The sequence below is a fragment of the Alligator mississippiensis genome, chromosome 13 (assembly GCF_030867095.1).
Source record: "Alligator mississippiensis isolate rAllMis1 chromosome 13, rAllMis1, whole genome shotgun sequence".
Classification (NCBI taxonomy): Eukaryota; Metazoa; Chordata; order Crocodylia; family Alligatoridae; genus Alligator; species Alligator mississippiensis.
Genome location: NC_081836.1, coordinates 57446279 through 57472741, shown reverse-complemented (window position 1 = coordinate 57472741; position 26463 = coordinate 57446279). Strand labels below are relative to the sequence as shown.

General features: G+C 52.5%; 1 protein-coding gene across 1 annotated transcript; it reads right to left on the bottom strand.

Annotated features, from left to right (window-relative positions):
* Positions 1-20450: 20450 nt before the first annotated feature.
* NPW (neuropeptide W) lies at positions 20451-23827 on the bottom strand. Its single transcript, XM_059716491.1, has 2 exons — positions 23350-23827; positions 20451-20826 (listed from the first exon to the last, which is right to left on the bottom strand). Exons 1-2 carry the CDS (start codon positions 23709-23711, stop codon positions 20805-20807), a joined length of 384 nt encoding a protein of 127 aa, XP_059572474.1. The 5' UTR covers positions 23712-23827; the 3' UTR covers positions 20451-20804.
* Positions 23828-26463: the final 2636 nt, after the last annotated feature.

The window sequence follows — 26463 nt, the reverse complement described above, 5'->3', positions numbered from 1 at the left end:
CAGGTTATAGGCCAAGCTGGAGCTAGAGACCGTGTCTCTTTGCCCTTTGCAGGTCTGAAGACTTTGTTAAGGAAAGAAAAAGATTCAGTAGGTGATGCTGGACCCGAAGATCTGCACAGACCCTTTCAGCCCCTAACAATTTATGAATCTACGAATCTATACCCTTTCCTTGGAGCCTGTGCTTAACCAATGCCCCAGCCTGATATTTAGGCTGGAGGCTGTGTTGCACTGGTTTTTGATCACACATAAATCCAGGGTCCCAATGGTTTCTGGCCAGTAAGACAGAATCATAGGATCATAGAAAAGGAGGGCTGAAGAGACCTCAGGAGGTCACATCTAGTCCAACCCCTGCTGAAAGCAGGAGGTTGATGTCCCTGCACTTTTCCACCGGACCAGGGCTTTTAGCATGGGGGACCTGGCTGCAATTCCAGGCAGATAATCCCATCTTGCCTCTCTAGCCCTCACCTGCAGTTTTCAGTCAGCTTGAGGCTCCTTGATTCCCTTTCCTAAAAGGCAGCGTGGCTTTGCTAAGGTCTGCGCACACTGCAGTGACTGCAGGTCACACAGCTAAACCCCAGCTAGCTTCGACCTGGCTAGTGGCTTGCTCAGGCACCGCGAGCAGGGCGGCTGTGCTCACGTGCAGCTCGGCACGGACTCACTGCCCCAGTACTCTCACGGAGCTTCCTGGCTGTTTGGCAAGTCAGTACGTGGCCACATCAGCAGTAGTTCCCAAGCGTGCGTGCCTGTTGGACCCTTACTCGTGCTGACCTGCCACGGCTCACAGGATGAGCCTTTGCATCTGGCATCATTTGAATAAAAGACCTGATGTGGAACAAAAGCCTGGCCTTGGCCACAGGAGATGTCACCACCGGGATGTCCAGCCCATGCACTCATTAGCACGTGTGGGCTTGCATGACTAAACCCACGCTCAGAGCACATCTGAACCCAGTGGATGAATGGGATGTTGGCATCTCTGTGTGCAACACAGCACAACAATAGTCATGGCTCTTCCTTTGTCTTCCAGGCTGTTTGCCTCATTCTTATTTCTCTCTTCCTCGCTTTCCTTTCGTTTAGCCATTCCCTCCCAGCTTGCTACAAAAAGAGGCTGATTAACACAGCTGAGATGACACCAGAGACGGCAGTGTGCTTGGTGTGATGTCAGGGTCTGGGGAAGGCCTTTGGAGACGTGGACAGTGAACTGTATTGGCCTTTCTCTATGGAGATCTGGCTTCAGCTCCAGACCAAAGTAGCGAGCGTAAAGGAGTCAGCTGGACTTCTTGAGTCTCACATCTGTCAGCATAACTAGTAGGTCTTGTTCGAGAGGGGCTCTGGAAGGGGGTAGCGTGGGGGCCTGGAGACTGGCTCAGCTGGTAGACCAGTGCCCAGCAACGTGACTGGTGCTCAGAGCTTCAACTTGGGCTCCCCACCCTGACATGGACTTGCTGGGATGGTGGGCAGGTCTCCTATCCTCGCCCAAATGTATAAAATCAAACAGTCCCTATTCACCCCCATGGCGTAGAGGCCGGGGGAGAGGTTTAACCACTTTGGATCAGATCTCTGGTGCTGTAAAACATATCCCTAGTGCTTGACTTCAGCAAAGCTAAGGGGCTGGCCTTCAGGGCCCGTGAGGCTCTTGGCATTACTTGGCTGGAAGCTGCCAGCAAAGAGCTAAGGAGAGCTAGTCCTACACTGGAGGAAGAGGCTCTGCTTAACTGGCTGATACGCAAGCCTGTTATCCGAAGCTATCAGAGATCCTCATTTCCCCAACCAGCAGGCTGTTACCCCATTGATAACCGAGTAAAGTTTACCCAAGGTCACACACGGAGGCAAGAAGAGGACCGAGGAATCTGGGCTCTCTGTCCCCTATGCTAACTGCCGGACCTTGATTTCCCCTGCATCAGACAGGCAGGCTGTTTAGCAAAATCTCAGCTGCGGAGTCTCATGACCTTCGTTACCATTAATCTGTTCATCCGTCCTGCATCTTTAGGCCTATTCCGCTGGTTAGTGTGGAAAGACTTGAATGCAAAGGAACCGCAGCCAGAACAAATGCAGCATTTGGATGAGGCACCCTGAGATGATCGCTGATCTCTACATCAGCCTTCAGGTCTCCAGGGGTCCCTTGCTTTGATCTGCTGTGCACTGCCTCATTTAAGCTTCAGGTACATGGTACTTAAGGAAAAATATGCACATGCCTGCCACGTGAACAGAAACGGCCTGGGGAGGCATTTTTCACTCACGCTGTCTCCAGTAATTTGTCTGTGCAGTCCACTTGCAACACACGGCTGGGTTGGGCACCTGCACATTCAAATTTCCAGAGCTGGACCAGACAGCTTCCTTACTGCAGCCCAGTTACAGGCCCTTCTAAGCCTTTTTCCCCCTTAACTCTGAGAGAGATTAGGCGAGAGTTTGACAGAAGCCAGTTTCCCCCATGTCTTACGACCGGACTCCCGCTGGCTTGGCTCACTGTTGCGTCGCTCCCACTTTGTTCCCCGTTGATTGCCAGAAACACGAGAGCGTATTGCTTACAACCGACCTGACCGCCCGCCCTGGGGATGGCTGGGGACTGTCAGAGGCAATCAGAATCAACGAGGAAAGCGCAGCGTTGCTGCCTTTGTGGGCTGCATGAGAGGAAACGCAAAGGGGGCTCCCTCCCGGCTCTTGGCAAGCGGCAGCCCCAGGCATAACTACTCTGCAGTATCTTTGACCAGAGCTTTGCAAAGTGAATGAATCCAGCCTTCCAGCACCTGCGCTGCCCTCATGCTCCTGCCCCAGGTATGGCACCTCTAAACCACTCCATGTTGCACCCCCACGTGCCGCTCTGAAGCACGCCCCATTCGTGCCCACTCCAGGTGCCAAATCCCAGGCCTGAAGCAATGCAGCTGCCCTCAGTGCCAGTGCAGTGCCAGTGACAACACCCAGGACACCGGGGCTGTCGCAGGCTCGGGGCCACTGTGCCGGGGCTGCACTGCCTAGCTTTCAGGGGCTGTTGCATACAGAGTGGGAGCCAAAAACGGTGGCAGTGCGGTCGTCACACAGTCAGCCAGTGGCAGAGGCTGGAACTGAAGTCAAGTAATTGGGTTCCCAGTCTCTGGCCAGCACCCTAGGAAGAACATCTGCAAGCTGAGAGCGGTTTGGCATGTCTGTGCCAGGTAATATAGAATCACAGAAAATGAGGGTGGGAAGGGAGCTCAGGAGGTCACATCTAGTCCGACCCCAGCTCCAAGCAGGACCGGCCCCAATTACATCATCCCGGCCAGGGCTTTGTCTACCCGGGTCTTCAAAACCTCCAAGGATGGAGAGTCCAGCACCACTCTGGCCAGCCTATTCCAGTGCTTCACCACCCTCCTCATGAGAAAGTTTTCCTCATATCCAACCTCAACTTCCCTTGCTGCAGTGTGAGCCCATTGCTCCTTGTCCTGTCATCTGCCCCCACTGGGAACAGCCCAGCTCCATCCTCTTTGCAGCCCCCCTGCAGGGAGGTGAAAGCTGCTATTAAATCCCCACTCTAAGTGCTCCTGGAAGGGCCCTACCCTGCCTCTCCGACCTCCCATCAAGGGTTGGAGATGTTTACTCAGTAGTGTTCCCGCCGCAAACCTTGGCTGAATTCATCTGGAGTCTGGACTCGGTCGCCCAGGTTGCAAAGTCAGCCGGACAGATGATCTGTAGCACGAGCGTGCAATGTGGTTCCATTTCTCCATCTAACTTGCACGTAAATGGCTACGATTGTGCATGGACACTGGGTACTTGCAAGTGCCTATTTTCTGTGCACAGCTATGAGAGATAAGAGCACAAATGCATCCCTCTCTCTGAGCACACACATCAGGCTCCAGGGTCCCTGTCTGGCTGTCCACTCGAACAGCTCCAGCATGCAGGCAGCAGTTGGTGGACACAGCAGTCTCCATCCTGTATGGGGCTCTGTGCCCAGCTCCCAGCCTCACCGTAGTGAGATGTGCTCTGTAACTCTAAAGGCAGGTAGAGACCTGTGGCTATAAAATATCTCATTTTTACTCGGTCGTCATCCTGTAGCAGAAGCACAGTAAAAATGATCTATATGTAGCAGGAGACTTCTTACATTTCACTTTCTCAGCTTCCAGTTCTCTGTTTTAATTTTCTTCTCTCCATAAGCAGGCACCAGGACAATACAACTGCCTCCCTCCACCCAGCTAATGCCCAAATCTAGAGAGAAAAATCACAGCCCTGCACCACTGATGTGACACATGGAGAGTCCTTCCCTTTTTGGTAAGATCCCATAAACCTTGCTAGGATCAGCACGTTCCCTGCTTTGGGGCAGACCAGCACACCGAGACCAGAATATTTCATGTGAGAGTCCGGCAGTGACTTGCCCCGGTGCAAAGAGCCTGTCAAATGAGTCCCTCGAGGGCTGAATGGGCAAATTCATCTCAGCCCCTGCAACAACCTGGCAGCTTTGACACAAAGGGCTAACCTCCCCGGACACCCTGCTGCTGACCTCCAGGTTGCTGTTCTCAGGCAGCAGAATTGTAAAAACCGGGAAACCGCGCAATGAGAAATCATCCACAGACCGGCTTGTGATAAGTAGGGTTTAAACAGGGGCTCCAGCTTCTTATGCCATTACCTGGATTTGTTTTTGTGACCCCTTTGTTCCTATGCCTCTCCCTTCCCCACTCCCCCTTGCATCTCCCTCTCCTCCTCTTTTCCCACCTTTTGTATTCAAATCACTCACTCCTCTTTATACCCTGCTCTGTGCCATCCTTTCCCAGCATCTGATGAAGTGAACCCCGCTTGTGCTCTGTCTCTTCTTTAGTTAGTCCATGAGGTGCGTATCTACCCAGCCTTCAGCTTTCCTTCCTAACCTCCTCCAGACTCTGAGTGAGTTAGTCTCTAAGGTGCCAGCCTGCCCTGCTGCCTGACTTCATGCTGACAAGGCTACCTACCTCTCTGCACTCCAAAAGGAGAGCCTCACGGGCTGATCCTGCATTCCTATCACATCCAAGGCAAATAGATAATCCCCAAGGAGAAGCATAGCTGTGCAAAGGACCCAGGAGGCCTGACTTGTAACAGAAATGCTAGCGGGAGCTTTGGGTGTGCAGAAAATGCAGGATTGAACCCAGCATCCCGCTGAATATCTAAGCTCCTTCCTTCATTCTGCTGCCATCTGCTATGAAAGAAGACAAGTCCCCTCTTGGTGCATGATGTCAGTGCCGTCCCCTGGGTACAACAAAAATAGCTGGATTTCACCACTCACCATCCCAGCCACCCCTGTGCATGGTCTCTCTCCAGGACAGGCACCAGCTCTGCATAAACCAAGGGGGGGCTGAGCTGAGAGGCACAGCTGTCTTCTGCAGGGAGCCTTGGCGCCCCAAGGCAGGCTGCCCCACAGGCCCATAGAGCTTGAACCTTTTAGACCAGACAGCGGTTCAGTATGAGGTGCTTGGGGTATAGTCCTAGTGGGAGGTGACACACAGCTCATGTTGCTGATAGAAGTTGGCCTGCTGCTGCGATGATTTGTACTGGCATTACTGCTGCTTGCACATGTGTGCGTGCACACACATGCACACACAGAGTGATTCTTAGACATTGGAGTGTGAGGATAGAAGCCAGCCTGCTGCTGAGATGGGTTGTGCAGGCATTACTGCTGGTTGCGTGTGCGTGCACACACAGGCACACACACACTGGTTCTTAGATACCAGAACATGAGGATAGAAGCCAGCCTACTGCTGCTATGGTTTCTGCAGGCATTACTCAGGGTTGTGTGCGTGCACACACATGCACACACACACTCACATGCGTGCGCGCACACACACAGTGATTCTTAGACATTGGAGTGTGAGGATAGAAGCTGGCCTGTTGCTGTGATGGTTTGTGCAGGCCTTACTGTTGGTTGTGCACACACACACACATGCACGCACACACACGCCCTGCATAACAAACCCCAGACGTCTCTCCGTGCTTCGCCCCCAGCCTCCTGCCCGGCCCCTCCCCAGCAGCGCAGCCCCCAGCCCTGCCACGTCCTTGTTCACGCGCTTCCCTCCCCGCCGCCCAGCTCCCGCTCTCCGGGCTGACGGCAGCCCCTGCACTTCTGCCTTGCTGCCTGCACGGCCCAGCGTTATGGTGCACTGCCATCTGCTGAGCAAGCGTGCGCAGGACGCCACGGTGCCCCTTACTCACTGGGGTTTTGTGTGAACAAATTGGCCCCTTAACCTCCTGAGTCCCAGGCTGCTTGGCAAAGATGCGGGTCGAGGCTTGCATTTGCCCTCTGTTCTCACCCAGGGGTTCAAGCCAGGATGCTTGGGTACAATCCCCAACTTGGCCACTGATGCTGGGAACTGTCATTATATTGGGATCCTTGCAAATCAGACTCCCGGGGCCACTACAAAGCATCCTCCTCCTCCTATGAACACCCTTTCACTTCACGTCGGCTCCAGCCGTGCCCCAAAGCCTGAGCTTAATATGAATCTCGTGCTCCAGGGCTGTGGTGAAGCAAGGCCTGGCTAGGGCGTAACTAAAGCAGAGCACGGGCGGTGGACCAGAGGCCAGACCGGCAGCTCGTCGAGAATTAATCCCCGGAGCAGCCATGCAAACAGTGCAACACCCAGGTGAACACGTCTGCGGAAATACCAGCTGCGGAGGAGCGGGCAGGAACTCCCCGTGCTGGAATGCAGAGGCTGGATGCCGGCGGGAGCCCAGCCAGGGCGGGCAACCCTCCTCGCCGAGCAAGAAAGTCAGCATTCATTCACGCTGAACATGACCGCGGCCGCCTCCTCTCGCTCCTGGAAAAGAAACGGAGAGGAGGCCCTGCTCCCCGCAAAGCCAGCAGGGCTGGATGGAGCTCAAGGAGCACGTTCGCCTGAGCAGAGGAGCAGCAGAAATAAGGGGCTCAGAAGGGGCTGAAGGTGGAAGGAGCCGATGACAGGGACCAGCTAGGACCCTTTTTGTCTTGATCTGGATTTTCTCCTGCTGCGCGTGGGGAAGCCTGCGCATGCAGGTGCTTGTTCAGGGAGGCTGGGAGCACACTGAGCGGGGATCTCAGAGCTCACACACCGTCCATCCAAGTGATGCTTTGACCCCTCTGTGAGAGTGGTTTGTGAATGCTGCAGACCTGGTTCTGCGCTGGGAAACTCCCCGGCACTCCCAGGACCTGTGGGGCAGCTGAGACTGCTCCTGAGTCATTGTCCCTAGATGCCAGCGTGGCCTAGGGAAAGTGGCAGCACCTGGGCTAGGCTGGTGACCTCCAACGCCAGATCAGCCTCCTGAGGCCACTGGCATTTGCCAAAGGGCAGGAAAGTGCAACGCTGGCTTTGATTAAAGCCCCTTGCTCTCTCACAGGCATGCTAGCAAGGCAATCTTCAGCAGGCCTACAGTGCTCCAGTCCTGGAAACAGGTACACCAATATTAACCCCTGATGAGGCAGATTTCAGTTCCCGTGGGCTGGGCTTTTCTGCCTTCTGTTGCATTTTCCTTGTCTGTGCAGCTGTGGACACTACTGGAAATACGGACAGGAAAGGAGAGACCCGTGTCAGTGACTTAAGAGATTCAGACACCAGGGTGCATGTCCCTGGAGCCACAGCTATGGTTAGAGAAGGCACCAGCAGACCCTCCGGGGCATCCTTCTGTGTAACTCAGGTCATCGAATCCCATCCAGGCATTCCTGCAACAAGAACAACAACCTATGGCTGGTCTAGAGCTGGCTGTTTAGAAAGGCACCCTCGTTTCTACCCAAGTGTGACCCACGCATCTTCTGTCAGTCCTAGACTCAAAAAAGCCTGACTCCATGGAGGCCAATGGCAAAACTTCATCCAGGGCAGGACGGGGCTTTTGTAGGCTCTGATATTTGGTTTTGGATAGGCTGGAGCTGAGCAGGGCGCTCTGGTTTGAGTAGTCTTTCAGCATCACAAAAACGCTTTTACACAGATGTAAAGAAAGCTACTAGTCCAGAAGCACAAAATGCAAAGAAAATTCATCAGGTCACCACTGAGGTTGGGAGCTGCTCTCGAATGAAGTGCCAGCCCTGGATGGGTGCGAGTGACCTCTGCTTGGACTGGCAAAACAGGGGGCAGGAATGGCAGGTCATGAGCAATGCAGGTTTATTGACTGTGACACACACACAAAGGCAGGGGAGCTGGAAGTGCCAGGTGATCTGGTTTCAAACAAAGGCACGGAGGTGATACACAAATACAGGCCTGCGTACTGTCAATACAGGGGGACGGACGCTTTCCAGAATAGCATTTATCACCTAGAACCAGTCAGAAACCAGACGTGGACGTCCACCCCGCAGAGAAAGCCTGAGATTTCTCCATTTGCAACCAGAGCATTATCTCAGGATTTCCTGCGAAAGGAAAATTCCAAAATATAGCAATGAGGGACCGTCAAAATCGTTTGTTGCTGCTTCGTCCTTTGGATGCATTTCATGCTGACCTTTACATTATATTCAAACACAGAAACAATATTCATAAGAGGCATGGTGTGCATGCAATGTCCAATATAATTCTATCTAAAGAAAAATACAATGTGGAAATACTTACATGAACGTTGAAATGAAGTGTCTAAAAGTTAATTGAAACTAACTCATTTTTGCAAAATGGTGAAATATCAACAAAATGTATCTGGTTTTCCACTCCCTAAATCACTCTACTATTTGTAACACTTGTTTCATCAGGGGCACAACCAGAGAGCAGCCTCTCTGAATATGGTTTACAATATCTGATCAGGGCAATGGGCTGAAACGTCCTTTTTAGTTCATCACAGCCGGCAAGATAAATATCAGCCAGGTCAGTCCTTGTTGGAAATGCTCTGCTCCAATAGAAACGTATCGCCTTGCGGCAATCTCCTTGGCAATAACCATTGTCCATCGGAACAGGCTGCTCTTCCATCCTATTGTGCCAACACCCCCTGCTAGATCTCAGTAGCATTTTCTCCACACACAGCAGCAAAAGGGCAACAGAGCACATTTCTGAGAGAGCAAAAGGCAGTTTTCTGTGAGGCAGAGGCATTGTACAATTGCCATTAAAAATAGGAGTATAGAAAAGAGATTGCAGGTTCGTTCTGAAAAGCAAACCTAGCTGTGTCCCTGCTGCGCACAGTGTGATAACAGTCACTCCCCACCCAGACAGAGGACACAATATTGTTTAAGGAGACAGCTTAGACCTGTGATTCTCAACCACGGTGCCCTTGGGATGCCCCGAAAACCTTTCAGGGGTGCTGCGGGGTGCCCCATAACATTAGCACTGCTAGGTGTCCAAACGTGATTCACAAGATAAACCCAGGGTTTTCAACTAGGAATCCACAGTACTCAAAAGTCTGTGATCTGAGCGCTTTGCACCAGAAGAATTGCTCCAGTATTTTCCTGTATTCAGAAAACGAGCAGAAACGGAGAGCTGGCATTTTCCAAGGGGTGCCTCAAGTCTCAAAAGGTTGCAAACCTCTAGCTTAAACATTTGTATAACGCAAGGCTATCGTCTCTGCTCAGCTTCTATGGGAAACTCCACCATGTTTAGCAGAGAAGACGGAGGTTGAATAATGCATGGAAACCTGTTCTTCTGAGTCAGAAAGGAGGCAACACTTGAAAATATGTGGGACGCCTCTTACAATCCTGCGATTGCCCGAAGGGTCCTGGAGGGGCAGCTAGTCCAAGCCCTGCACGCTTGTAGGATTCCCTGCTCCTGCACCATCCCAGCTAGATCCCCTCACTGGCCTTTTCCTGAAAACCTCCAGGACTAACCTCTGCCAATGGCCAGTCGAACACCCATTGCTCAGCTCACCCCCAAGTGTCAGGCCACTGCTCCCAGACTCACAAAAGCCCTGGGGACAGAGCTATCCCATAGCATCAGACTTCAAAGAGGGTCTGTGTGTGCTGCAGGTCTCCTCTTGGCCCCTGTGTAATAGGCCAGATTTCCCAAGCTGCCCACCAGCCACCTAGACGCCAGCCCCGGTTGCTCTCAAGGCTGGGGAGGGAGATGGGGAGTCCCCGGTTGGCAGCAGCGGGGGGAATTCTCCATCGTCCTCAGGGGGAGCTGAGCACGTGGGGGAATCCAGCCTTTACATTAAATTGCTTTGGATTGAAACGATAATATAAACCTCTCATACAGAAAACACTATGTGACCTAACAGTTAATTAAACTAAGAGTCCCGTAATGCTCACCACCCAGCATGTGGCACAGTCGTATACAGACCATCAATCAGTTCAACCAAAGACACTGAAACAGCAGAGCTGCCCCTTTTTCTCTCTCTAGTTTCCCCAAGAATACACTCCCAGCCTTCTCCCAAAACACTGGAAGACATACGGCTTGTGTAGCCTCCTGACTGAATGCAAAATGCAAAACCTCAGCTGGCTGGCTGGATCCTGGAGAGCTTAATTTGCCTGTTTGCACAGCACTGCTGTGAATCTAAACTGCTATTACCTTATCAGTGGCCTGGGCAATTTGGAAATAGGCAAAAGGGAAAGCAGTGAGGTAATGTTATGTCGGTGCTTTCTTTGTGTCTGCTATCTCAATCTCCTCTTCATTCCCAGGCGTGAACATAGTGCTATGGCACTGTCAGTCCTGCAGACTGGAGACAAAGGGCTAGTCTCGGGGACTGGCTGACACCCCTGCCTAAGCGGTGTCCCCTAACCTAGAGCCACTTCGGGTGAGATGGGCGTTCAGACACCGTGGTCCAGACGGCCCTTGGCTTGTCGCTGCGATGGTTCAGAAGAAGTCTGATTAGCATAACTCTTTGGAGCGAGTTTTGTCAAGTAGACCCAGCTGCTAGCAATTGCTTCGGGACTCACTGAGACTTTTCATTTCACCCAAGCCACCAAAATGCCCTCAGCCTGTTACCACTTCAGGCCAGCGTCCCAGCCACGGGGGTTAGAAGCGAGGTCTCCGTCCCAGACATCCAGGCCCACCATGGCAAGGTGCCGGGCAAGGGATTGTTTTGGGCAATGTGAAGGCAGAGTTGCACTAAAGGAAATTCCTTGGGGAGTTTTCTTCCGCCTACTGTGCTTTACGGGCCCTTTGGACAATGTTTGTGCTCGGACCGGGCCCTGGGGAACTCACATGGGTTCCTCCGAACGCTTTTGATTCTTATCCGAGGACCCTGCCCACAGCTGACGTGCTCCTTTCCCAAAGTCTCCCTGGCTGCTCCGAGCCCTGGGCCATGCTTGGGGAGGATTTTGCTCTCTGTTCTGGGGAGGCAGGGAGGCTGGGGAAAGGAAACGGATCCGCCCCAGGTTCAGGCGGGGATCAGGGTGGGCCGGCTTCCTGGTTCAGCCCTGGGCACTCAAGGGGCTTTGTGTGCCTTTTGGAGTGGAACAAATAGAGAACGGATCTTCTGACAAATGGATCGAGCAGATAAACCGGGAAACTCTCCCTAAAATACTACCGCCCCTGCCAGGAAGCCCTCTCAATCTAATCCCTCCAGGCTGGCACTGGCAAACTGAAGCACAAAGTCACAAACAAGCACCCGCAGTGGGGATGGACTCAGATCCAGGTCCAGACCCCAAGCACCTGTCTCTAAAATGGGCATCAGCATGACCCCAGGGGTGAATACCTGTCCCCACCTGGTGTGGACTCAGCCTTTGCAATTCCACAAAGCTCAGACCTGGCCAATCTCAAAACCCTGCTTCGAACTTGGATCCTGATCCTGGGCCGTGGCTGGTGCCCATCGGTCTTCCAAAGTGAGGCCAGTCAGTAAAGTCCAGGCCCCGGGGTCCTTTGTCAGCATAGTAAGAAGTGATCACAACCGCTGGCTCCATTACACAGGAAGCCTCCTAGTTTGGACACATACGGCAAAGCGAATTCCCCATTTTGCCAGGACAAAGCACATAAACTCCCAGGCCAGGCTGTCACTGGCTCTGACCAGAGTGCCCACAAGCAGCACCACCTTCCCCTACAGCCACGTGGCCCTCAGGAAGAGGTGAATTTACCTCCTGTCCAAAAACCTCCAAGGCACTGCCCTCAGGGAGCTGAACTGGGGGAGGATCAAGGTCCAGTTGTATTGCTTCATATTTGTATGCCAACTTCCCACAGCTTACCAGGCTACAGATAGCTTCTGGGATAGCGGCCCGGCTTTGATCAGGATGATCAAAGCCGGGCTGGCTCTGTTCAGGGCATGGCACGCAGCTACAATAAATAACGGGTGCCTCAGGACACACTTGGCTATTCTTGGCAAGCGTTGATCCTCTGGACCGTGGTGTGCGCGCGAGAGGTCTATGCAACCATCACATCCAAACCTTCAACACGTATGCCTATTATGGAGGAGTGGAGGCTGCCCTAGACCCACCATCCCTGCTGTAGGCCATCGGGGCGGACTCCACAGGCCAGACCAAGTCCAGATGTTCAGTGCCTTGATGGTTGTAGCTTCTGCCATAGAGCAACAGATATAACAACTGCTTCTGCCTGCCTAATGCCTCAGCTGGGGCGTGTTTCCATCAGGGTGATCTCCCTTAGTCTTTCTGCAACCCAGGAGTACCCACAAGGCAGTAGGGCTAGGGTTTTGGGGTGCTCTATACCACCTAACTCCGGAGGTTGCAACGAGTAGCCCCACCACATTGCCACCAAGCCCTCTAGTCGGATGCAGGTCATACCCTTGGGTATTAGGACGTGCATAAATATGTGGGTGGGTTGTTATATGGGTAGATGAATGTCTTCACCAAAGCCTTTCCCAGAGAGCAGAGTGGGAGAGGAGCCGTGCGGCGCTGGACAGGGGATGGTGGCAAAGGAAGGGCATCTGATCTTGTTTCACACAGAAATAGTTGTGTCTCAGTCCAGCACCAACGGCTGGATTACACGGTGGTAGGTGCACCGGGGACCTGACTCGGTCTTGCCCTGCACCACGTGCTGTCACTGAGCGGAGTCTGCCACCGACTCAGAAATGTACTGGCATCTGCTTCCAGTACAGCATGCAGGGCACCGCAGAACCCAGCTGAGGCGCTGAAAAGCAGACGCGGTACCCACCCTCGCTGGGCTACTACTGCAGGGAAGGAGAGAGACTGAATCCTCCTGACAGCATCTCCTGTCCCAGGCCCCATTGTTCACCTTTGGAATCCCCTGTGGCGCCAATGTGAAACCCTTACAACTCGGTAGGGAATAAAAGGCCTAATCTGCCCATCATACGTCTGCTACAAACCTCCCTCCTGCTCCTCTTGGGTCAGCCCTGGAGAGGATGATCTCGCAAAAGGATCCCAGGCCTAGGGAAGAGACCCGACTCTGGGGCTCCGTCCTCTGGTGGCATTTCCATGTCTGGCCGCGAGATGGTGCCCCAAGGCTTTCCCAACGCTCCTTTTTCCCCAGTCCTGAGGTTCTGGCTGCTCTTTTCACTGGGTTTAACACGGGTCCTGTGCAGCTTGGTGGGTGTTTGCCCTGGATTTATAAATCTCCCTCGGAGTCCATCCTACCAGGGCCAGAGCTTGCCAGGAACGGCTTTAGCTTTCCTCCAGGTCATCTGTAGCCTGCTAGGTTGTGAGCAGTTGGCAATGCAAATCTGAAGCAAGAGAATGAGTGCCTTCCTCCCCAGTTCTCTGGTTTATTACAAATGACAATAACGTTCGTTGTGGCAGCATCTAGGGGCTGACCAAGTACGAGGACCACTGTGCTAAGAGCTGTACTGAAAAGCAGCTCCTGGGTTTGCAGTCTAACAACTCACCACAGGGTAACAGGAGATGAGCTTTCCTGGGCGCATCTACACGAGACGCTAAATGTGCAGTACACTAAATCTACTGTGCAAAAGCCATGCTAGTGTGCTAATGCACTGTACAATTAGTCTACTGTGCATTAGCATCACTAAAAGACCGTGTGCCGGTGCTACTGCACAGTAGTGCCGGTTACTGCACATTGAGTGAGTACCTGTTATTACAGGTACTAAACTTAATGCGCAGTAACAACAGCGCATTAACGCATGTGTAGACGCACCTGCTGTGTATCAGCTGCATCACCATAAATATGACTGTAGTAAGAAGCTAAATCAACATGTCTTATCCCTCTTCCATGGATGGCTATGCTTACCACCAGGCTAGGGCAGACAGAGGGGCAGTGACCCCACAGAAGCTGATGGACAGTAAAGCCCCACTTTGTCTGTTCACACCTAAATACACAGGACAGAGGAAGGGTCGGAGGAAAAAGGAATATAGTTGATACCAGGTTTATCTCACCAAGGAGCATGTTCAGTTCTGAACACAACGGGCTCTCAAAGGCCCCAGCCATGCTACCCAGAAGCCTTCAACATTGGTATCAACTGTTAGTATTAAGAATCTCTGGAGTTGTGATTTTGCCTTTATTGAAAGCCAGGCATTTTGTGCCTCGACTTACATCTGCGTGGTCCCTGCTCTGCTCTCCTTGGTAGCTGCCCAGCAGGGACCTCAAATTCTTAGCCAGAGAAGCAATAGGTTAAACCTCCCGCTGGGTTTTCACAGCCATCCTTATATCAGGAAAGACCTTTGTTCCATCTGGCCTGACCCACCTGCACCCAGGCTGGATATGGCCAAGGCTAAAATCCTTCCCATAATACTTGGCATCATGCAGGAGGAAATTCCTGCAGATCCCCAGGCTGATGATCATCTGAAGTTTCTCCATAGGGACAGGAAGACTACTTTCCCAAGCATCTAACAGAAGAACCCCCTAGTTAACTAATATCTCTGGTATTGCTGCCCTAATAATTGACACATAGAAGTGTTTCTTTTACACATTAGGGGTGGAAATATAACACTCCAATTACTCCTCTAATCACAGCCCATTTCATCTGCCTCTTCGCGTGGCTGCCAATGCAAAATTGACCTTTATATTTTACACCTCGTGTTAACACTGAACTCCATCAGGAACACTAATCTCCCTCTATGGCCACTCCAGGTGCTAACTGACATTGCTAACAGGTACAGATGCCAGCTCTTTCTAAACCAGCCACCTAAATGGGTTATTTTAATTGTCTGTCATTTGTCCCAGGCAGGCAGTATTAGACACTAATAGACTCTAGAAACTGCAGCTATGAAATGTGGGGAGAAAGAGGAGGCTTTAGCTTTTATGTAGAGAAGCCAATGGTGAGGAAATAAATTTGACCAGGGTACTTGACCTTGAGAATGTGAAGGATTTTGTTGGTTTATAAAGAAATACAGAAACCTTGGCATTTGTGGCCCACTGGGCATTTGTCAACCCATCAAACATTACTGTTCACTCTCCAGATGCATCCAAATGGCAGCTAGGGGTTCAGGATCCTGGAGGTGAAGAAGCCTGTTCCTGCGCTGAGAAGTCCTGTGTTCAGAACTGGCACCAGAGGGTACACACAAATACTCGCACTTATTGCCGTGTTATGTCATGTGTTTACCTCTTGCTCAATGGTGCAAATAAAGCAGCTGCAAAAAGCTGGCTGGTGGCTCCCATCTAAAATGAGGCTTGGTCCAGTTCCCGGTAGACAAGTGTTGGCATTCCCAGCTGGCACACAGGAGCGCCTTGGTGCTGCCCTGGCTTTCTAGGCGCTGTTCCTAGCTGCTGGAGATACGGTCTGTGCCACTTTCCCCAGCGTGTTGCAAACATCCCTCTCCTGTCTAACGATGGTGACAAAGTCGTTGGGCTTCTCCAAGGGTTCTGTGCCAGCCGCCCCACAGATCTGGATGAGAAAGAGATGCGAGCTGTTCCAGCAGGTGCAGGTGAGAAGCTGTCTGAGGCTCGAAGCTGAGTGCAAGGGGCCGTCTAACTTGACATTTACATGGGGCTTGACTTGGCTGTTTACCCTGCTGTTTAATATAAAAAAGTACATAGTGAACGGAGAGGAGAGATCTTTGCAAGCTCAGCACGCTCGCTGCGGGGAGGGGCTCCATCCCGTCATGGCCATCGCGTGCATCATTTCAGGCGATTCTTCCCCCATGTAACACTGGCTTGGTTTTTTCTCCCTTTCTGCCAATGTTTTCTGTACCCAGTCCCTGACGGTGGTGGAAAACCACCCTGGCTCTGCATGGCATAGGTCAGTGGTGCCATGCTGAAGCCTTGAGGAGGTGGGAAAACACCGTGTTGTCTCCAGCGGCACTCAGCTTCCATCTTTAACATCCACAGACCACAGGCTGTTCACCCACACTCCCACTGACCGCAGCAGGGTTACACAGGAATAGCTAAGAGCACATTTTAGCATCACTTCTATTAGGCCAGTGACTCTCAACCAGGGTGTTTTGAGATCTTTTCAAGGGTGCCGTGGGGTGCCAGACAATGTTAGCACTGCAAGATAGAACCATAGACAAGGAAGGTTGGAAGGGAGCTCAGGAGGTCACATCCAGTCCAACCCCCTGCTCAGAACAGGACCAGCCCCAGCTGCATCATCCCAGCCAAGGCTTCGGCTACCCAGGGCTTCAAAACCTCCAAGCATGGAGACTTCACCACATCTGTGAGGAACCTGTTTCAGTGCTTTACTAGCCTCCTAGTGAGAAATTTCTTCCTAATATCTGACCTAACCTTCCCTTGCTGCAACTTGAGCCCATTGCTCCTTGTTCTGTCATCAGTGAGGACAGTCCAGCTCCATCCTCTTTGCAACCCCCTGCAGGGGGCTGAAGGCTGCTATTCAATGCCCCTCGGTCTTCTCTTCTGCAGACTCAATCAGCCCAGTTCCCTCAGTGTCTCCTCACCAGTCCTGTCACCCAGCCCCTGAACCATTTTTGTTACCCTCCACTGGACTCCCTCCAACTTGTCCACATCCTTTCTGTCATGGGGGCCCCAAAACTAAACACAGGACTCCAGAAGTGGCCTCTCCAGTGCTGAATAGAGGGGAAGAATCACTCCCCTTGACCTGCTGGCATCATACATAACAATGCAGCCCAGGATGCTGTTAGCCTTCTTGGCAACAAGAGCACACTGTTGGCTTGTATTCAGCTTACTGTCCCCTGTCACCCCCCGGTCCTTTTCTGCAGAGCTGTTACCCAGCCAGTCACCTCCAGCCTGTCCCGGTCCATGGGATTGCTCTATCCTGAGTGCAGGACTTTGCACTTGTCCTTGTTGAGCCTTGTGAGATTCCTTTTGGCCCAATCCTCCAATTTGTCTAGGTCACTCTGAACCCTAGCCCTACTCCGCAGAGTATCTACTACTCCCCCCAACTTAATGTTATCTGCAGACTTGCAGAGGGTGCACTTTATGCCATCTTCCAGGTTGTTGATGAAGATATTGAGCAAAACCAACCCCAGGACAGACCCCTGCAGCACTGCACTCGATACTGTCTGCCAACTAGACATTGAGCCATTGCTTACTACTCTCTGAGCCCAATGCTCCAGCAAGTTTTCTATCCACCTTACAGTCCAGTCATCCTGCCTTAGCTTGCCTGCAAGAATGCTGTGGGAAACCATATCAAAAGCCTGGCTAAAATCCAGGTACACCATATCCACCAGTCTCCCCACATCCACAGAACCAGTCAGCTCATCATAGAAGGCAGTCAGGTTGGTTGGGCATGACTTGCCCCTATTGAACCCAGGCTGACTGCTCCTAATCACCTTTTTCTCCTCCAAGTGCTTAGAAATGGATTCCTTAAGGGTCTGCTCCATGATTTTTTCCAGGGACTGAGGTGAGGCTGACTGGTGAGGCTGACTGGATCCTCCTTTTTCCCTTTTTAAAATATGGGCACTGTGTTTGCCCTTTCCCAATCGTTCGGGACCTCTCCTGATTGCCAGGAGTTTTCAAAGATGATGGCCAATGGCTCTGCAATCACATCAGCCAACTGCCTCAGCACCCTCGGGTACATCCCATCTGGCCCCATGGACTTGTACATGTCCAGCTTTTCTAAACAGTCCCTAACCTGTTCTTTCACCACTGAGGGCTGCTCCCTCCTCCCCAAACTGTGCTGCCTGGTGCAGCAGCTTGGGAGCTGACCTTGCCTGTGAAGACTGGAGATGAGCAAACATGATTCACAAGATAAAGCCAGAGATTTCAAATGGGAATCCAGAGTGTTACTAACATTCAGCCCTGCTGTGGCCATTCTAGGTTCTTTGCAACAGAAGAATTGCTCTAGTACTCAAATATCAAGTGAAAACTATGAGTTAAACACTTTCTAAGGAGGCCTTGAGTCTAGTGAGGGGTGTCTTGAATTCTCAAAAGATTGACAACCACTCATCTCCAGCCCCAAAGAGAGGATTTGAGACATCCCCTCTTCACCAGGGCCAGGAGACCCCTTCCAATACATTTGGGCCTTCAAAGCTCAGTGCCCCACTCCCCTGTTCAGTGCCTCGTGGCCTTCCTGGCACTGTTGCAGGGTCTCTGTCCCATGAGCGCTCACTCGTGTTCTTTCAGATGGTGTCCTCTGCTGCAGACCTGCTCTCCAGCCGGGTCTCTACAGTCCCACCCCATGCATGACACAGTCTCTACTAGCAACTAAGGACCACATGATGTCCAACATATCTGGATAGTCAAAAACACTCCTTGGTCAGTCCCACTCTCTCCCCCAAACAGCCACAGGCACAGGCGGGCTTTACCCCAGGAGCAGTGCCTTTCTAGGATCTGCAGTTTCAGGATCTGTCTACACTGCCATGCAATGCAGCTTGCTTTAAGTGAGGTATCTTGGGGACCAGTGCAGAGCCTGGCTTTTCAGCTGAGCTCCAAGCTGCCACAAGTATATTGCTACCAGCCTCCAAGCTAGCTCAGTTAAACCCACCTCAGATGCCTCCAAGCTTGCAATTAAAGGAATTTTTTTTTGCAAAAGTCTAGTTGGTCTAATAAAAGATATCACCTCTACCACGAGTTCTGATTCCTTTTTCCTCCATGCTGTACTGCACTCTGCAGCGTAGAAATGTGCTACACGGATTTGCAGGGCTGGCTCCCCTTAAATCCTGCCTTTCCCCAGGATCCACAAAAGCTAACCCCTCTCTTGCTGCTCCTCTCAAGCCCTTATCCCAGGCTTCCACCACCCTCTCCTCTCTGAACAGACCCTAATCCTTCCCTCCCCTTAGACTTGACATAACTGCTCTGAATTCTCCCTCTCTCAACCAAGGTTGCCCTCCCCAGGTGCACCAGGTGATGTCACTTCCTTCTCCAGGTGTTCTCCAGATGTTCCTAGACAGGGCCTACTAGCAGCATCATAGAGTTCTCTCCCTGGACTATGAACTGGGCACCTTTAAAGGCATGGTCGTCCCAAGACAAGCAGTGATAAGATTTTTTAATTCTTTGGCTTCATCTGCCTTGGGAAGATTAAATGATGCTGACAGGGTTGTTACCAGTGGGACGCTCACAGCCCCTGCAGGTGGTGTTGAAATGGTTACAGCTCTTCCTTCACTGAGCCAAAGCAAAGATGTAAATAATCCAGAAACCAGTCCTAAAATGCTCGTAGGACACGAGTGAGGGCCTCCTACCAGACAATACACATTCTGCACTGCACTGGTAAGAGCAGCAGGCTCCTGGTTCTGTTCATACATTTCGTGCTACCTCACTGTCACCTTGGAAAAGTTGAGTCACTAATTTCTCTGTGCCTTGGTTTCCCCATCTGTGTACTACTGTATACTAGTACCTGTCTCACTGAGATGTCGAACTGTAAAGTGCTTTGGGCTCAGTGGATGAAGGTGTAAAATATTATTCTTAAATCAGCCAAAGGAACTACCTTGCTTTTTTCATGTGTTGAAAATGTGGCTGCTGGGAGCTCAGTCTAGAGGACTTAACTCAGGACCCTAATACTAATGCTATACTCCAATCTACACCCTGGCCTGAGTTGAAAGCTGGATTCAAAAACAGCCAAACAGAAGATTTCAACCCAAGCTGCCATGAGTCTTGTGGAAACAGCTCAGCCAGACTGCTGTTTAGAACCAAACTCTGATGCGAGTTTGTCTCCTTCGATCCAAACATCCCTACAGCCTTGAACGTGAACTCTAAAACCCAGCTTTAGTTGTACCCCACTACCTTGTTGGCCCATTGCTGCTCTGAACTAGGGGTACACCTCCACAGCAAACAAGGGGTGCTCTTAATTTCAGTCAACTAATTCGGTCTAAAACAGCAGCGATCTCAAGGCAAACAGGTCAGCAACTCCCGTTCCGGGAAGCCTGGAGATGAATCTGAACTGTTAACCCACATCAAAACCTAATTGCTTTGGTCTTCCCTCCTATTCTAAAGGAAAGGTGATTTGTCTACAGTGGGTTGGAGGAAGGGTCGAATCGAACCTTACAGAATAAATAAAGCAGCGACGCATACATTTTCATAAGCAACAGCTTACTTCACCTGATGGTTGGTCAACCTGAACTAAGAACATACACATTTTTCTACCCCAAGAGAGACATAAATTAAGTTCCAAGCACAAAAATAAGCATTAAACAAATAGGAACGTGTGGCATCTCTACTCAGTAGCATCCAGTAAAGATTTCTGTCTGCTTGTTGAGTTATTTTAAAGACCATTTTAATGACAGTAAGCATATAATGGGGAGTGAAGAGATTTGCTGTGAAACTATGCAGGACGATAATCCAAGGACTTCTAACATATCAAAAAACGATTGGCTTGCCTCTCCTATGTGGAGTCTTGTTAAAAAGTGTGACACAAAGAAGCAAAGGTTTCCTTTGATTAAATCTTATTTTAATGAGTGCAGGTTCCTATAAAGCAAACAGTACATGTTGTTATATTGCAAATAAGCTATTACAGAGATCTAAAAAATAATGAAAATAAATATCTTCTCTGTTCGCTTTCCCCAAGTCTATAGCACTAGGCTGATGTGAAAACACTGTGTTTGGACAGTTAATAAGAAAACCAGAGATTTTTTTTTAAACAGCAGTTGTCTAGATGGTTGCAAAGAGGTCAGAATATCAGGAGAACCAGCATGAAAATCTTCCTCGTCGGCAGTAGGAAACAGTTTCCAAGTCAGGCAACCGCTGCTCTTCAAACATCTCTGTTGGAACGAGTTGGAAAATCAGGAGCTATATCGTGAACTCAGAAAACCTGTAAAGGGAAGAAAAGAGACCATATATTTTTAAAAGGTCCAACTGATATTTGCAGATGTGTGAATCTGGGCAAATTGTTATCGCTTCACTTCAATTCTCTTCTCCGTAAAATAAGAATAATGATGCTTTATCTCCTCTAAAGTGCTTTGGGATCCTCTGAAGCATAGCAAAATTGTAGCATCAATAGGATCAGAATTTGACTCACAAAAGGACTGTAAAAGGTGTAAACATAGGTGCAAACACTCCAGCACCTAAATGGTAAAAAATAACGTTATGAACCCCAGTCTAGACAGCAGCCAGCAAGCACATACTGGTCATGGAAAATAAATAATCTGCTCATTTTAAAAAGGGTAGCAAAGACCCTCACGAACCAGTTAAATGATGCCCATGATTGTAAGTGCATGGCCAGTTATAACAAGAACACATTGGCCAGAGATGGAAAAGCCTCTCCGAGAGCGGAGTCCTTCCCTCCTCAGTGTAATGGGCAATTTCTTACACCATGATTTCATCGTTTTACCTACGAGGGCACCTCGCCCTCCTGGCCCCGAATCAAACATTCCTGCAGCAGCAAACAGCTGAGCTTTGACTTCTTGCGCTAGCTTTACTGAAGCCCCAGGTGGTATCCGAAACTCGAGACTCGTGCGTTCAATGTAATTCTCCGAGCCTTGAAAACGACAGGGAAGATACTCAAGCAAGGCTCTTCAGTGCATTTCCTATGCACTCAGCGAAGCTGCCCGGTTAGTAAGAGCTGGGTACTTAACCCACTTCAGGGTTTCATCCTGAAGGACCCTACTACCTGCAGTGAAGGACCTGAACTTGGAAGGCTCCCCCGCGCTATCCAACACCTAGTCAACGAGCATCATTTAATAGCTCACCCTGAGGGCTTCACACTCACAGACAAGCCTAGAGACCTTTGTGTCTGTGGCTGGATTCTTTACACTCTTCCTTCTAAATAACATTTTTGTTCTCTATAGTCCCTCCAACTCCTCCGCACGAAGCTAGAGGAGCTGCACAGCCCACTAGGAAGAGGCATGCAGCTCCAGCCGAGCCTCTAAGAAAATCCCAGCAGCATCTAGCCTGGAAGCTGAGAGATGTATTTCGCTCTTGCTCTCTCGCTGAATAGTTTCCGAGTTTCCAGGCTCCTCCAGAGGTGCCAGCAAATGCCCTGACCTCCCTTCTCGGTTTCAGTCTCACCCAGCGCTGGACAGCAGCTGCTTGGGCAGTGAAATCCACAGCCAGATTGCAGTGATCTCCTTCCTCCGAGTGCCTCACCCGGTGCCTGTTACCTTGGGCACGAAGGCACTGTCTCACCAGGGGGGTCGTAAAGCACTGCACCAGGCTGCCCAGAGAGGTGCTGCACTCTCCATCTTTGGAGGTGTTTAAGACCCGGCTACACAAAGCCCTGGCTGGGTTTAGATGTGGCTGGTCCTGCTTGGAGCAGGGGGTTGGACTAGATGTGACCCCTGAGGTCCCCTCCAACCTGAATTTCCTATGATTTCCCTGGGTTTAGGATGCTGAGCACTGGGAGGAAGGGAGCACAAACTGACGGAGACCCATTTGAGCCCGGGGACATGGAGGCTGTGCTCTGCCCCAGGCGGATGCAGCAAGGGCTTGAAGTGAAGAAGCCCAGGCCCGGGCATGGGGATGGCAGGAGAGACCCTGGAGTGCCCCGAGCAGCCCTGCCTTCCCAGACAGCACGCCTCCCTCTGCTATGCCCCCATCCCCATCAGAGACCCCAAAAGGGGAGCAGGAGAGTCCCCGTGTCTATCTCTGGGAGAGACCCCAAGCAGAGAGCAGGAGTCCTGGTCCCTATTGCCATCCCTGGGAAAGACCTGAGGGGGGTGCAGGGGTGTCCGAGTCCCTGTCCTCATCCCTGGAAGATACTCAAAGCAGACAGCAGGAGAATCCCTGTCCTCATCCCCAGGAGAGACCCAAGGGAAATGCAGGACAGTCTCTCCCATCCCTATGCCCGGGAGAGACCTGAGGGCAGCGCAGAAGAGTGCCCGTACCCATCCCCAGGACAGACCCGAGGGCAGCGCAGGATAGTCCCTGTCCTCATCCCTGGGAGAGACCCGGAGAGGAGTGGAGAGTCCCTGTCCCCATCCCTGGGACAGACCCGAGGGCAGCACAGGAGAGTCCCCGTCCCCATCCCCAGGACAGACCTGAGGGCAGCACAGGAGAGTCCCTGTCCCCATCCCCTGGACAGACCTGAGAGCAGTGAAAGAGAGTCCCTGTCCTCATCCCCGGGAGAGACCAGGAGAGGAGCGCAGGAGAGTGCCTGTCCCCATCCCTGGGACAGACCCGAGGGCAGCACAGGAGATTCCCTGTCCTCATCCCCGGGAGAGACCCGAGGGTAGTGCAGGAGAGTCCCCGTCCCCATCGGTGGAGAGGAGCGCAGGAGAGTGCCTGTCCCCATCCCCAGGACACACCAGAGGGTAGCGCAGGAGAGTCCCGTCCCCATCCCTATCCCTGGGAGAGCCCCGAGGGCAGCGCAGGCGAGTGCCGTCCCCGAGATGCTCACCTGGAGTCCGGGAGGCCGCGCTCCTGCCGCCTGGCGCCGCCGTCGGGGGTGGCGGGCGCGGCGCGGTGCCGGGCGGCGGTGCGGGGCCCGTCGGGGCGCGGCGCGGCGCCGGGCGGCGGCAGGAGCAGCTGGAGGAGGCGGGCGGCGGCGCCGGGCTGCGGGTCGCGGGGCGGCTCCAGGCCGCGGCGCCACAGGTAGGGCGAGCGGCGGATGCCCACGAGCAGCCCCGAGGCGCGGCCCACGGTGTGGTAGCGCGGGCTGGCCACGTGCTTGTACCAGGCGGCGGCCGGGCCCGCCAGCGCCAGCAGCGCCAGCAGCGCCAGGGCTCGGCCGGCGCCGCCGCACCCCGCCGGCGAGCGCATGGCCGGGCGGAGCGGAGCGGGGCGGTGCGGTGCGGTGCGGGGCGCGGCGGCGCCGGGCGCCCCTTCTATAGCCCGCGGCCGGGGAGGAGCCGCCGCACGCGCCGCCTTCGCCCCCGCCCGGCGCCGCGCCGCCCCGCGCCCCGCGCCCCGCGGGGGGCACCGCGCCCGCACGGCGGGGGAGCGCGCGGCTCGGCGTCGGAGGAGGCAGGTGGGCTTGGCGGGGATGCAGCAGCCGGCAGGAGGAGCGAGGGGAGGCGAGGAAAAACGGGCTCTCCATGCCTGGAGGTTTTGACGCCCGCCTTGGCTGGGATGATGGAGTTGGGGCTGGTCCTGCTTGCAGTGATGGCTTCTTAGACGACGCCCGCCCGCCCGCCCGCCGACCGCGGATGCTGCCTTGGTGCGGAGTCGCTTGGATGGACTGGACGCGTTCGAGTTGGCAGGCCCGGGCGAGCTGCATCCGAGGGCATAGATTCATAGATGTTCGGGTCGGAAGGGACCTCAATAGATCATCGAGTCCGACCCCCTGCATAAGCAGGAAAGAGTGCTGGGTCTAGATGACCCCAGCTAGATGCTCATCTAACCTCCTCTTGAAGACCCCCAGGGTAGGGGAGAGCACCACCTCCCTTGGGAGCCCGTTCCAGACCTTGGCCACTCGAACTGTGAAGAAGTTCTTCCTAATGTCTAGTCTAAATCTGCTCTCTGCTAGCTTGTGGCCGGTATTTCTTGTAATGGCCATTATTTCTTGTAATAATGGCCATTATTCCTTCAGTGCCATTCCGGCACTGAAGGAATTGGCCGGTGCCATGGCAGAACCGCTGGCACGGCTGTTCGAGCGCTCGTGTCAGGTCCCGGAGGACTGGAAAAGGGCCAGTGCGGTCCCTATTTTCAAGAAGGGGAGGAAGGAGGATCCGAGTAATTATAGGCCGGTCAGTCTCACCGCCATCCTTGCAAAGGTCTTTGAAAAGATTATGAAGGAGCGTATTTGTGGGAGTCCAGCGAGAAAAATAATGCAGCATGGGTTCATAGCAGGTGGATCATGCCCGACCAGTCTGGTTTCGTTTTATGACAGGGTCACAAAACGCTTAGACGCAGGAGTAGAGGTGGACATCGTTTTCTTGGACTTCAGCAAGGCCTTCGATACAGTATCTCGTCCTGTTCTCATAAATAAATTAAGAGGCTGTGACAGATGTTTGCATGGTCCGGTGGGTGGCACATTGGCTTGGGGGTCGCACCCATAGAGGGGTGGTGGATGGGTCGGTATCGACCTGGAGGGATGTGGGTAGTGGGGTCCCGCAGGGCTCGGTCCTTGGACCTGTGCTCTTCAATGTCTTCATCAGTGACTTGGATGTGGGTGTGACGTGTACTCTGTCCAAGTTTGCGGATGGTACTAAATTGTGGGGAGAAGTGCACACCCCGGAGGGTAGGGAACATTGCAGGCAGACCTGGACAGGTTAGAAAAGAGGGCAGTACGCAATAGGATGCAGCACAACAAGGACAAGTGCAGAGTGCTGCACCTAGGGTGCAAAAATATCCAGCGTGTCTCCTGGCTGGGAAGTGACCCTCTCAGCAGCACAGCAGCGGAAAGGGGTCTCGGAGTCATCGTGGACTCCAAGGTGAACATGAGTCGTCAGCGTGATGAAATCACCAGCAAAGCTAACCGCATTTTATCGTGCATCAGCGGATGCATGGCGAATAGATCCAAGGAGGTGATACTTCCCTCTATGCAGCATTGGTCAGACCACAGTTGGAGCACTGCGTCCAGTTTTGGGCGCTGTACTTCAAGAAGGATGTTGATGGACTCGAGAGGGTTCAGAGGAGGCCACTCATATGGTTAGGGGCTTACAGGACAAGCCCTATGGGGAGAGACTGAGAGACCTGGACCTTTTCAGTCTCCACAAGAGAAGGCTGAGAGGTGATCTTGTGGCCACCTACCAATTCATTAGGAGGACGCAGCAAGGGATCGGAGATGTGCTGTTCACCAGGGCGCCTCTTGGGTGTAAGGAGCAATGGTCACAAACTGACAGAGAGCAGATTTAGGCGGGATATCAGGAAAAACTTCTTCGCGGTAAGGGTGGCCAAAACTTGGAATGAGCTTCCAAGGGAGGTGGTGCTCGCCCCTACCTCGGGGGTCTTCAAGAGAAGGCTAGGTTGGCACGTGGCTGGGGTCATAGATTTCATAGACATTAGGGCTGGTAGGGACCTTGGAAGATCATCGAGTCCAGCCCTCTGCCCAAAGGGCAGGAAGTCAGCTGGGTTCATAGGATCCCAGCAAGATGAGCATCCAATTTGCTCTTGAAGGTGTTCAATGAAGGCGCTTGAACCACCTCCGGTGGCAGGCTGTTCCAGACCTTGGGGGCTCTGACAGTAAAGAAATTCTTCCTTATGTCCAGTCTGAAACGGTCTTGTAGTAGTTTATGACCGTTCGACCTAGTCGTCATCTCTTGGGGTCATTTGACCCCAGCGCTCTTTCCTGCCCAGGGCAAGGGGTCGGACTCAATGATCAGTTGAGGTCCTTTCCAACCCTAGCATCTGTGAATCTATGAATCTAGATGTGACCTTCTGAGGTCCCTTCAACCTGAATTTTCTATGGATTTCCCTCTCTCTCAGGCTTATCTCAAACAACCTGACAGCAAATGCCCAGCCGAAACATAGCCAAGGCTTTGAAAGTAGCCCCGGTTTGCTGCCTGGGGGATGGCTTGCATTGCTGCAGTGCCACCCAGCACCCAAGGAATTCATCAGGCTTGTTGCAAAG